This window comes from Chiloscyllium plagiosum, unplaced genomic scaffold (assembly GCF_037043375.1).
Source record: "Chiloscyllium plagiosum isolate Xiang-an unplaced genomic scaffold, Cpla_swu_hap1 HiC_scaffold_16, whole genome shotgun sequence".
NCBI classification, from domain to species: Eukaryota; Metazoa; Chordata; class Chondrichthyes; order Orectolobiformes; family Hemiscylliidae; genus Chiloscyllium; species Chiloscyllium plagiosum.
In genome coordinates this window covers 71879297-71892035 of record NW_028270154.1, presented here as the reverse complement: position 1 = coordinate 71892035, position 12739 = coordinate 71879297, and the positions used below count along the sequence as shown (strand labels likewise).

The 12739-nt window shown below is 44.3% G+C and overlaps 1 protein-coding gene across 1 annotated transcript in view; it reads left to right on the top strand.

Moving 5' to 3' along the window:
* LOC122556769 (hexokinase-1-like) overlaps positions 1 to 7652 on the top strand; it is a 38305-nt gene extending 30653 nt beyond the window's left edge. Inside the window, exon 10 of the mRNA XM_043703907.2 lies at positions 5858 to 7652. Coding sequence (XP_043559842.2) covers positions 5858 to 5981 — 124 coding nt within the window. The 3' untranslated portion in view covers positions 5982 to 7652. The remainder of the gene's footprint in view (positions 1 to 5857) is intronic.
* Positions 7653 to 12739: the final 5087 nt, after the last annotated feature.

Below are 12739 nucleotides of genomic sequence, written 5' to 3'. Positions count from 1 at the left end.
TTCCCCACTTGGAAAATACTCTATGTTCATGTTTTTGGATTGAGTTTTCAGGAATGTTATTTGCCAGCATTTTCAAAAGATCTTTCATAACATTTCTTTCTGGAGAAGAATCAATGAGTTCAAAGAAAATTGAGTCAGGACAAGTAGCTGAATGGATTTCTTGCTTGGCTTTGAGACGGGATCAGAAATTAGGAGTTACCACAATCCTGATAGGAGGAGTGGCCTGCTAATCAACAATCCATGATGTGTCACATGTATAAATTAGCAATTGAATACCTGAGATGGTATTAAATCTCAACACACATTTATTCACAAGTAGGGCAGATTGGTCTGCAGAACTCTTTTGGGTGGAGAATATAGATAAGATGGAACAATTCCTGTGGATTCGGAGTGCAAACCACAAGGGTCAATGATGTGCCTTTTTCCACAGTGGCAATGATAACACATGGTTGTCCACCACAAAAAGAACCTCAATTCAGTAGCCAGTCAGTTGCATCAAGATTTTAGCTCTAGTTGGAAGATTTTCTTTGACTGCTGAAAAATGTATTGCTGGAAAAGCGCAGCAGGTCAGGCAGCAGGAGCAGGAGAATTGACGTTTCGGGCATAAGCCCTTCTTTAAGAGTTATGATATGTTATTCATTTGTTTACCCTCACATTGTGGGTGGCACGGTGGCACAGTGGTTAGCACTGCTGCCTCACAGCGCCAGAGACCCGGGTTCAATTCCCGACTCAGGCGACTGACTGTGTGGAGTTTGCACGTTCTCCCCATGTCTGCATGGGTTTCCTCCGGGTGCTCCGGTTTCCTCCCACAGTCCAAAGATGTGCAGGGTCAGGTGAATTGGCCATACTAAATTGCCCGAAGTTTTAGGTAAGGGGTAAATGTAGGGGAATGGGTGGGTTTCGCTTCGGCGGGTTGGTGTGGACTTGTTGGGCCGAAGGGCCTGTTTCCACACTGTAATCTAATCTAATCTAATCTAATCTGAAGGAGAGACACAGAAACTGAAAACAAAAATGCTGGAGATCACATGGGGTCAGGCAGCATCCAGGGAGCCAAAGCAAGTTAAGGTTTTGAGTCTAGATGACTCTTCATCAGAGCTCTGGGGAGTGCCGAAGAATGGAAACGTAGTCAGTATTTTTTCACTCACGCCACTCACTCCACTCGGCAAAAGAGAGGACTGCAGATGCTGGAAACCAGAGTTTAGATCAGAGTGGTGCTGGAAAAGCACAGCAGGTCAGGCAGCATCCGAGGAGCAGGAAAATCGATGTTTTGGGCAAATGCCCTTCATCAGGAATGGAGGCAGGGAGCTTCCAGGATGGAGAGATAAGTTGGGGGGGGTTGGGGAGAAGGTAGCAAAGAGTACACTGGGTGGATGAAGGTGGGGATGAAGGTGATAGGTCAGAGGGGAGGGTAGAGTGGATCAGTGGGAAGGGAGATAGACAGGTAGGACAGGTCACGAGGATGGTGCTGAGCTGGAAGGTTGAAACTGGGGTGAGGTTGGGGAGGGGAAATGAGGAAACTGGTGAAGTCCACATTGATGCCCTGGGGTTGAAGTGTTCGGAAGCGGAGGATGAGGTGTTCTTCCTCCAGGCGGGTGGTGAGGGAGCGGCGGTGGAGGAGGCCCAGGACCTGCATGTCCTTGGCAGAGTGGGAGAGGGAGTTGAAATGTTGGGCCACTCTTACCTGCCAATCTCCCTTCCCACCTATCTGTTTACCCTCCCCTCTGACCTATCACCTTCATCCCCACCTCCATCCACCCATAGTACTCTTTGCTACCTTCCCCCACCCTCCTCTCTGAACTATCACCTCCATCCCCACCCCCATTCACCTATTGTACTCTTTGCTACCTTCTCCCCAGCCCCCCTGTCTCCCCCCCTCCAATTTATCTCTCCACCCTGAAGGCTCCCTGCCTCCATTCCTGGTGAAGCGCTTTTGCCCGAGACATCGATTTTCCTGCTCCTCGGATGCTGCCTGACCTGCTGCGCTTTTCCAGCACCACTCTGATCTAATCACTCACTCACTCCACTTGTTCATTCACTCCACTCACTCACTCACTCCACTCACTCGCTCGCTCCACTCACTCACCAACTCATTCCATTCCAGATGTGAGATCATCCTTTGTGACAACCCAGTACAGTGGATTGGTTGCTTTATACTGTTTTGAAACCCCCTAATTCAATTTTAAAACTTACAGCCCCTTAAAGGGCATTCTCACTTTATATGTGTTAAAGTTAACAGCTATGGCTTCCACCCGAATGTGCTTACCTTCAATTGATAAAATTGGTACGTACACCAGGGTTGTTTTCTTTAATAGGAGGCTGACGGGAGCGTTAATTGAGCTTTTAGCAAATGCCTCCTTTAGCAAGGAGGACATTAACCGAAGAGTAGAGATTTAAAGTAACTGTGGAGGATTAGAGGGACAAGAATAATACTTCCATCTGGAGGGTGGTTGGAGTTTGAAAGGTTGTTATGAGCTCCAACAGTATTTGAAGACCTTTTGAAAGATAGGAAACATAATGTGGCAAAGATTAGTGATAAACTAGAGAATTGGGAAAGTTTTAAAAGGCAACAAAAAGTGATGAAAAATACAATGTAGAGGGAGAACTATATAAACAATGAAGGTAAACTTCCAAATCATATAAAGAGTTCAGATTCAGTCAAGAACTATTCCCACAAAGGGGAAAGACAGGACCAACAATTCCAGAACTCCCTGGATGAAAAGGTACATAGAGATTTAAGATGAAGACAAGAATGTGTACATATTACAGGTGTCAAGTGGGTAAAAGTCTGTTTACCATCTACCAGTACAAATTTTGGGAGAAGATTTGTAGCTCAGATGCTCGTTGTTGTGGTTCTGTTCGCCGAGCTGGGAATTTGCGTTGCAGACATTTCGTCCCCTGTCTAGGTGACATCCTCAGTGCTTGGGAGCCTCCTGTGAAGCGCTTCTGTGATGTTTCCTCCAGCATTTATAGTGATTTGTATCTGCCGCTTCCCGTTGTCAGTTCTAGCTGTAACTGACAACCGGAAGCGGCAGATACAAATCACTATAAATGCTGGAGGAAACATCACAGAAGCGCTTCACAGGAGACTCCCAAGCACTGAGGATGTCACCTAGACAGGGGACGAAATGTCTGCAACGCAAATTCCCAGCTCGGCGAACAGAACCACAACAACCAGTACAAGACAGATTGTGATGGAATATTCCCCACTTCCCTGCTTGTAGCCCTAACAACATTCAAGAAGCTTGACATCATCCAGGGCAAAGCAACTGCTTCGTTGGCACAATATCCACAAACATTTCCTCCCTCCTCCACCTGTAGCAGCAGATTGTACCATTGACAAGATGCACTGCAGAAATTCACCAATGCTCCTCAGACAGCAACTCCCAAACCTGTGACCATTACCATCTAAAAGGACAAAGGCAGCAGTTACATGAAGGTTTGTAGAGGGGTTTCTCAGGATCAGTATTAGCACCTAAGCTCTTCCTTATGTATAAAAATGATCTTGACCTTGGAGTATAGTATTAAGATATGCAAATTGTAGAAATCTATGAGGAAGAAAGTGTACAACTTGAAAAGGACATTGACAAATTGGTGAAGTGGGTAGGCAAGAGGAGGTTCAATGCAGAGGAATATGACATGATTTATTTTGTTGAAAGAACAAAGAAGGGCTGCAAAGAAAAGCCTGGGAACAATAGCCCTGTCAGCCTAACATCTGTGGTAGGCAAGTTGCTTGAGAAGCTCAGAGAGATGAGATATACATACATTTGGAAAGGCAAAGTTTGCTCAGGAATAGTCAGCATGGCCTTGTGCTTGGAAATCATGCCTCTCAAATTTGATGAAGTGGCCAGGAAGATTGACAAAGGCAGGCGGTAGACATAGTCTATAAGGATTTTGGAAAGACGTTTGATAATGTTCCACATGGTAGGCTGCTCTGGGAGGTTAGCTCACATGGAATCCATGGGGGGCTGGAAAATTGCGTACAAAATTAGCTTGATGGTTGGAACAGAGGGTAATAGTGGAAGGATGCTTGTCAGACTGGAGGCCTATGACTAATAGTGTGCCTCAGGGGTCGGTGCTGGGCTCATTACTGTTTGTTACCTATATCAGTGATTTGGATGAGAATGTACAAGGCATGATTAGAAAGTTAGCTGATGACACTAAAATAGATGGTAATGTGGACAGTGAAGATTATCAGAAACTGCAGCAGGACCTTGGTCAGCTGGGGACATGGGCTGAGAAATAGAAAATGGAGTTTAATATAGATAAGTGTGAGGTCTTGCATTTTGGAAAGTCAAATCAAGGTAGGAGTTTCATAGTGAATGGTAGGGCCTTAGGAAGTGAAGTGGAACAGAGGGACCTTGGAGTTCAGGTTCACAGTTCTCTGAAAGTGGAGTCACAGGTAGACAGGCCAGTGAAGAAGGCTTTTAACACACTGGCCTTCATCAGTCAGGGCATTGAGTACAGAAGTTGGGAAATTATGGTGCAGTTGTACAGCACATTGGTGAGGCTGCTCTTGGAGTATTATGTTCAGTTTTGGTCACCTTGCTATAGGAAAGATGTTGCTAAACTGGAAAGAGTGCAGAAGAAATTTACAAGCATGGTGTCAGCACTCAAGGGTCTGAGTTATAGGGAGAGGTTGGACAAGATAGAACTTTTTTTCTTTAGATCATAGGAGAATGAGGTGGGAATCTTATAGAAATGTGAAAAATCATGTGAGGCATGATAGGGTGAATGCACTCAGTCTTTTTCCCAGGGTTGGGAAATCAAGGACTGGAGGCCATCAGTTTAAGGTCAGAGGGGAAAGAATAAAAGGGGACCTGAGGGGCAATTTTTTTACACAGAATATGGCAGGCATATGGAATGAGCTGCTTGCGGAAGTGGATGAGGCGGGTACATTAACAACGTTTAAAAGGCATTTGGAACGCAGGTGGATAGGAAAGGATTAGAAGGATATGGGCCAAGTGCAGGAAATGGGGCTAGCATGGATGGACATTTTGGGCCAAAGGGCATGTCTCCATGCTGTAGGACTCTGACTCTATGACTAACATGGAGGGACAGTACAAAACAAAGGATGTGACACAAAAGGGCATGGACAGATATCTGGCTATATATGTAACTAAACATGACCAGACAAGTGGAGAAAGTAGTTAATAAAACAAATAGTATCCTAAGCTTCACTAAGGCGTGCACAGAATAGAAGAGCAAAGTGGTGATGCTGACCTGGTATAAATCAGTGGTTAGATATCATTGGACTATTGTGTATAGTCGAAAGTGCAGTGCTGGAAAAGAAGAGCAGGTCATGCAGCATCCAAGGAGCAGGAGAATCGATGTTTCAGGCATAAGCCCTTCATCAGGAATCTTGATTCCTGATTCCTGATGAAGGGCTTATGCCAGAAAGATCAATTCTCCTGCTCCTCAGATGCTGTGCTTTTCCAGCACCATACTCTCGACTCTGATCTCCAGCATCTGCAGTCCTCACCTTTCTCCTACCCGAAAATCATGTATAGTTTTACACAGCACAGGAGAGGAAGGATGTGAACACTTTGAAAAGAATGCAGAAGAGGTTTACCAAATGACATCCAGGAATGAACAAGGCTCACTCGATGATTAGGTTCTGGAATGCACTGTCTGAGGGTGTGTGGTGGAGGCAGGTTCATTTGAAGCAATCGAAAGGGAAACAGATTTCTCGGAAAAGGAAGAATGTGCAGAATTAAAGGGAGAAGACAGGAGAATGAACTAAAGTGGTAAATTCCTGCAGAGACATAACATAGGTATGAGGGGCAGAATGGTCTAATTCTTTACTGAAAACATTGTGTAATTCACTGATTGCTGCTCTGACTTTGGTTTCTCTCAACAGTTTTTCCAGGATTCTTGAGGACACAGTGAAGGATTTGGCTCCACAGTGTCAAGTGTCTTTCCGACATTCAAAAGATGGCTCAGGGAGGGGGGCAGCTGTAGTTGCTGCCATGAACAGGTGCTAAATACCATGGCAACATAGAAATATTCCAGCCTGTGGAACACAGTCACACTGTAACACAACACACACTGTGCAGTCTGTGACACGCGGTCACCCAGTAACACAGGCACACACTGCAGTCTGTGACACGCGGTCACCCAGTAACACAGGCACACACTGCAGTCTGTGACACGCAGTCACCCAGTAACACAGACACACACTGCAGTGTGTGACACGCAGTCACCCAGTAACACAGACACACACTGCAGTGTGTGACACGCAGTCACCCAGTAACACAGGCATACACTGCAGTCTGTGACACACAGTCACCTAGTAACATACAGTCATCCAGTAACACAGACGTTCATTCCAGTCTATGAGAGATAGTTACCCAGGAACACAGACGTTCATTGCAGTCTGTGACAGATAGTCAACCTGTGACACAGACATTCATGCCAGTCTGTGACTGTCTGAAAAATATGTTGCTGGAAAAGCATAGCAGGTCAGGCAGCATCCAAGGAGCAGGAGAATCGACGTTTTAGGCATATGCCCTTCTTCAGGAACCTCACTTTCTCCCTGTGACAGATAGTCACCCAATAACACAGACATTTATTCCAGTCTGTGACAGATAGTCACCCAGTAACACAGCACACTGTAGTCTGTGACACACAGTCACACTGCAATGTAGACACACAGTCAGACTGTAATGCAGACACACACTGCAGTCTGTGTCACACAGACCGACTTTTAAACACAGATTGTTTCCAGTTTGTGAGAGACAGTCTAACTCTAAGATGCAAGCACATATTACAAGTATTTGGAATCAGTATCAGTGGAGCAAGACTTGAGAAATGAACTGAGAGCTACTGTATGATCCACAGAGATTTCACAACCAGCAATGTTATTGTAAATGTCTTTGTGCACAGTATTCACCAGACACCAAGGAAATCTCCAGACAATAAGGTTTTGTGAAGGGTGAAATGATCAGGAGCAGTTTAATTGACTAGGCTTGGAATTGCCACTAATGTAGATGTTGAAAGAACATTGTTATCAAGATGATTAGATAATTGATGGAGTTGATAGTGACATCATCATAAGTCTCCCGTGCGCCAGAGCCAATCCATTGCCACAGGGTTGTGCATGGATCTAGACTTTTGATAATACACCTACTCCCTCACAATTAAAAGATTATCAATGGGCACTAAATGCTGCTTTACCATTGACACCCACATCCCATGAAAGCCAAGAGCATTTCAATATTGTGGCATGGACGCATTTTTACCTGTGGAAAAGACAAATTTGGTTGGGAATTTTAATGGATGTTGGAGAGGTCTGGGAGGTAGATGATCAACATTACATCATCTGTTAATCTTCTGAAAGGAGTCCAGATCTAGACTGGAAGACCTCACCTCATCATTAAACCTGTTTAACCAGTCTCATCCTGAATGAATCTGTTTAACCACTCCTGGACTCACACCTCCTTCTTGAGATTGGTCTATATGTTTTTCTGAAATCTGCAAGGTGCCCTGGTGCCTGGTGTCAGAAGCTCACATCAATCTACACCACCACCCTCCCTCACCCTTGTCACGCCAGTCCAACAAACCCGGGCTCAGTCATTATTTCTTATTCTTACTGAAGACTGTGTCAATTGTAATATTGTTCGTGTATACTTTGAAATAAAGTGTTATGAGTGTGATGATCAGAGTGATTCTTGCTGCAATCTGTATTTATCCATCTCTATCATAACCAGCCAGCTGGAAGCTTGGTTCTGTTAGTTATCACAAACAGCTGACTGAATCAATCCATATTGACCATATCTGTCCATGACACTCCCAGATGGTATGTTCCTTTTAGGGTGAAAGGCAAGGCTGGTATGTGTAGGGAATGCTGGGTGACTACAGAAATTGAAGTTTTGGTTAAGAAAAAGAAGGAAGCATATGTAAGGCATGGACAGGAGAGATCAAGTGAATCCTTACAAGGGTAATAAGGCATTAGGAGCATATTTAAGAGGGAAATCAGGAGGGCAAAAAGGGGACATAGATAGGTTTGGCAAATAGGGTTAAGGATAATCCAAAAGAATTCTATCAATGCATTAAGGACAAAAGGGTAACTAGGGAGAGAATAGGCCCATCAAAGATTAACAATGAAGCCTATGTGTGAAATCGCAGGAGATGTAGGAGATACTAAACAAATATTTTGCATCAGTGTTTACTGTGGAGAAGGACATGGAAGATAGAGGATATGGGAAAATGAATAGCTACATCTTGAAAAATGTTCATATTACAGAGGAGGAAGTGCTGGACATCTTAAAGTACATAAAGGTGGACAAATCCCCAAGACCTGATCAGGTGTACCCGAGAACTCTGTGGGAAGCTAGAGAAGTGATTGCTCAGCCCTTTGCTGAGATATTTGCATCATCGATAACATAGGTGAAGTGCTGGAAGACTGAAGGTTGGCTAACGTGGTGCCACTATTTAAGAAAGGTGGTAAGGAAAATCAGGGAGCTATAGACCAGTGAGTCTGACATCAATGGTGGACAAGTTATTGGAGGGAATCCTGAGGGACAGGATTTACATGTATTTGGAAAGGCAAGGACTGAGTAGGGATAGTCAGCAGGCTTTGTGCGTGGGAAATCATGTCTCACAAACTTGATTGAGTGTTTTGAAGAAGTAACAAAGAGGATTGATGAAGGCAGAGTGGTGGACGTGATCTATATGGACATCAGTAAGGCGTTCAGCTAGGTTCCTTGTGGGAGACTGGTTAACAAGGTTAGATCACACGGAATGCAAGGAGAACTACCCATTTGGATACAGAAAGGGGTAGAGGGATGAAGACAGAAAGTAGTGGTAGAGGGTTGTTTTTCAGACTGGAAGCCTGTGACCAGTGGAGTGCCATGAGGATCAATGCTGGGTTCAATACTTTCGTCATTTATGTAAATAATTTGGATGTGAGCATAAGAGGTATAGTTAGTAAATTTGCAGATGACATCAAAATTGGAGGTGTAGTGGACAGCGAAGAAGGCTACCTCAGATTAAACGGGATCTTGATCAGATGGGCCAATGGGCTGAGGACTGGCAGATGGAGTTTAATTTAGATAAATGTGAGAACATAGAAGAATACAGCGCAGTACAGGCCCTTCGGCCCTCGATGTTGCGCCGATCCAAGCCCACCTAACCTACACTAGCCCACTATCCTCCATATGCCTATCCAATGCCCGCTTAAATGCCCATAATGAGGGAGAGTCCACCACTGCTACTGGCAGGGCATTCCATTAACTCACGACTCGCTGAGTAAAGAACCTACCCCTAACATCTGTCCTATACCTACCCCCCCTTAATTTAAAGCTATGCCCCCTTGTAATAGCTGACTCCATACGTGGAAAAAGATTCTCACTGTCAACCCTATCTAAACCCCTAATCATCTTGTACACCTCTATCAAGTCACCCCTAAACCTTCTTTTCTCCAATGAAAATAACCCCAAGTGCCTCAGCCTTTCCTCATACGATCTTCCTACCATACCAGGCAACATCCTGGTAAACCTTCTCTGCACCCGTTCCAGTGCCTCCACATCCTTCCTATAGTATGGCGACCAAAACTGCACACAATACTCCAGATGTGGCCGCACCAGAGTCTTATACAACTGCAACATGACCTCAGTACTCCGGAACTCAATTCCTCTGCCAATAAAAGCCAGTACGCCATATGTCTTCTTCACCGCACTATTTACCTGGGTGGCAACTTTCAAAGATCTGTGTACATGGACACCAAGATCCCTCTGCTCATCCACACTACCAAGTATCCGACCATTAGCCCAGTACCCCATCTTTTTGTTACTCTTAAATGAGGTGCTGCATTTTGGAAAAACAAATCAGGACAAGACTTATACAAGATTTTCAATGATATTGCCAAGGTTGGAGGATTTGAGCTATAGGGAGAGGCTGAATAGGCTGGCGCTGTTTTCCCTGGAGCGTCGGAGGCTGCCTTATAGAGGTTTATAAAATCATGAGGGGCATGGATAGACAAGGTCAAGATTAGAGTGGTGCTGGAAAAGCACAGCAGGTTAGGCAGCATCCGAGGAACAGGAAAATCGATGTTTCTTTCAGGAGCCCTTCATCAGGAATCCTGCCCGAAATGTTGATTTTCCTCCTCCTCGGATTCTGCCTCACCTGTTGTGCTTTTCCAGCAGCACTATAATCTTGACTCTAATCTCCAATGTCTGCAGTCCTCACTTTCGCCTAAATAGAGAAAGTCTTTTCCCTGGAGTGGGAAAGACATAGGTTTAGGGTGAGAGGGGAAAGATATAAAAGAGATCTAAGGGACAACTTTTTCATGCAGAGGGTGGTATGTGTATGGAATAAGCTGCCAGAGGAACTGGTGGAGGCTGGTGCAATTGCAGCATTTAAAAGGCATCTGGATGGGTACATGAATAAGAAGGCCAAATGCTGGCAAATGGGACTAGATTAGGTTGGGATATCTGGTCGGCACGGACGAGTTGAATGGGTCTGTTTCTGTGCTATATGTCTCTATGACTCTATGTACCATGGTCCTAGCACTGTTCCCAAAGCACAGACTTCTAAAGCGTGTATTGATTATAACGTGATTCCGGCTCATTAGTTTAAATGGTATTGCTATTACACGATTTTCTTATAATACAGGGTTGCACGAGAACGGGACTATCATGTTATAGCAGAACAAACTGTACTTGAGTATACTACCCATTGTACACAGTCCTCAAGACCTGTAATAATCTCCATTTAACCCCACTACAGATGCTGTTTTTACACCTCAATAATCTGATTTCCTCTACAGATTATGATACTCAGTACCCATTGACAGAATTTTAACATCATTTGGTGGGATCATAATTGAATCAAATATTGTTACGATTCCTGTCAAGACCAAATTTATGTTATGTTAATTCTGTTAAGTTTTACTTTACAAAAACAAAATGTTATTAATCCTCAAACAGATCACGACCTAAATTCTGGTCTTTTCCAGGATCATTATATTGTTTGGGCTCTCATGCAGAATTACAAACATCAAGGTTTAAGGGCAGAAGAACAGGAGGGAGGCATTTAGCCCATCACCTTTGATCCACAATTCAATATGTTCATGGCTGATCTGTAGCCTAACTCCATGTGTCTGCTTTGATACCTTGTTTGAAGTCCAGGTGTCATCATTGTAAATCTGCATCAAACTCCCTCCAGGGCCGAAGTATCCTTTCCTAGATGTACCCAGGTCTGTAGTTCTAACCTGAGTTTTGTATAACTGCAGCATGATGTCTGCGTTTTTGTACACCAGCCCTTTAGGTATGATGGCCTAAAGTCTGCTAGCCTTTTTGACTATTTTCTGCAGCTTTTCCTGGCATTTTAAAGAGCTCTGAATCTGAAACCACAACTCTTGTTGGACATCCATTGGATTTAACTTTATGCTTTCTAAAATAAAACCCTGATCTATCTTCTTACAGTCTGAAATGGATAACCTCACCCTTGCTTATATTAAGATCCATTTGCCACAGCTTTGCCCATTCACCCAATTAATATCTTGTTGTAGTTTGATGCTGTGATCAACACTGTCTACGATATTGCCCAAGTTTGTGTCATCAGCAAATTTAGATATTTGACTTTTAATGCCATTACCCAGGTCATAGAATCCCTACGGTGTGGAAGCAGGCTATTTGGTCAGTCCTGACCCTCCACAGAGCATCCCACAAAGACCCCACCTCCCTCCCTGTAACCCTGTATTTCCCATGCCTAATCCATCTAGCCCGCACAATTTAGTATGGCCAATCCACCCAAACCTGCACATCTTTGGATCCTGGGAGGAAACCAGAGCACTCAGAAGAAACCCACGGAGACACAGGGAGAATCTGCAAACAGTTGCCTGAAAGTGGAATTGACCCCATCTTCCCTTGTGCTGTGAGGCAGCAGTGCTAACCACCTGAGCCACCATCCTGCCCAAACATTGGGCTGCTGTCAATAATTAACATTGTGAATAATTGAGACCTGTCCCTACGTGACACCGCTACTCACATCCTGCCAATTTACTTAGAGCATGGATCAATACTTGGGATAATAATGTTGTGGCCAAAATGGAGACGTGGGTTTCACAGGGGCAGGAATGGTTGCTAGATGATCCAGGGTTTAGAACATTTAAAAATAACAGGGAGGGTGGAAAAAGAGGAGGGGGTGTAGTATTGCTAATCAGAGAGTGCATCACAGCTACAGAAATGAAGGTTGTTGAAGAAGGTTTGTCTACTGAGTCAGTGTGGGTGGAGGTTAGGAACAGCAAGAGAGCAACCACCTCATAGGTGGTCTGTAGAAAACCCCCAAATAGCAGTAGAGAGGTTGAAGAACTGATAGGCAGGCAGGTTTTGGAATAATGCAGATGTAGCAGGGTTGTTGTATGGGTGACTTCAATTTTTCCAATATTGACTGGAATCTCCTTAATGCAGATGGTTTCAATGGAGCCGTTTTTGTCAGCATGTTCAGGAGGGTTTTCTTATTCAGTATGTAGACAGACTGACAAGGGAGAGGCTATTTTGGATTTGGTGCTTGACAATGAACCAGGACAAGTGTCAGATTTCGCGGTGGGAGAATGCTTTGGTGACAGTGACCACAACTGCCTCACATTTACCATAACCTTGGAGAGGGAAAGGAGCAGTTACCAATGGAAGATATTTAATTGGGGAAAAGGAAATTATGACGCTATCAGACAGACGTTGGGAAGTATGGATTGGGAGCAATTGTTCCACAGAAAGGGCACAGCAAACATGTGGAGACT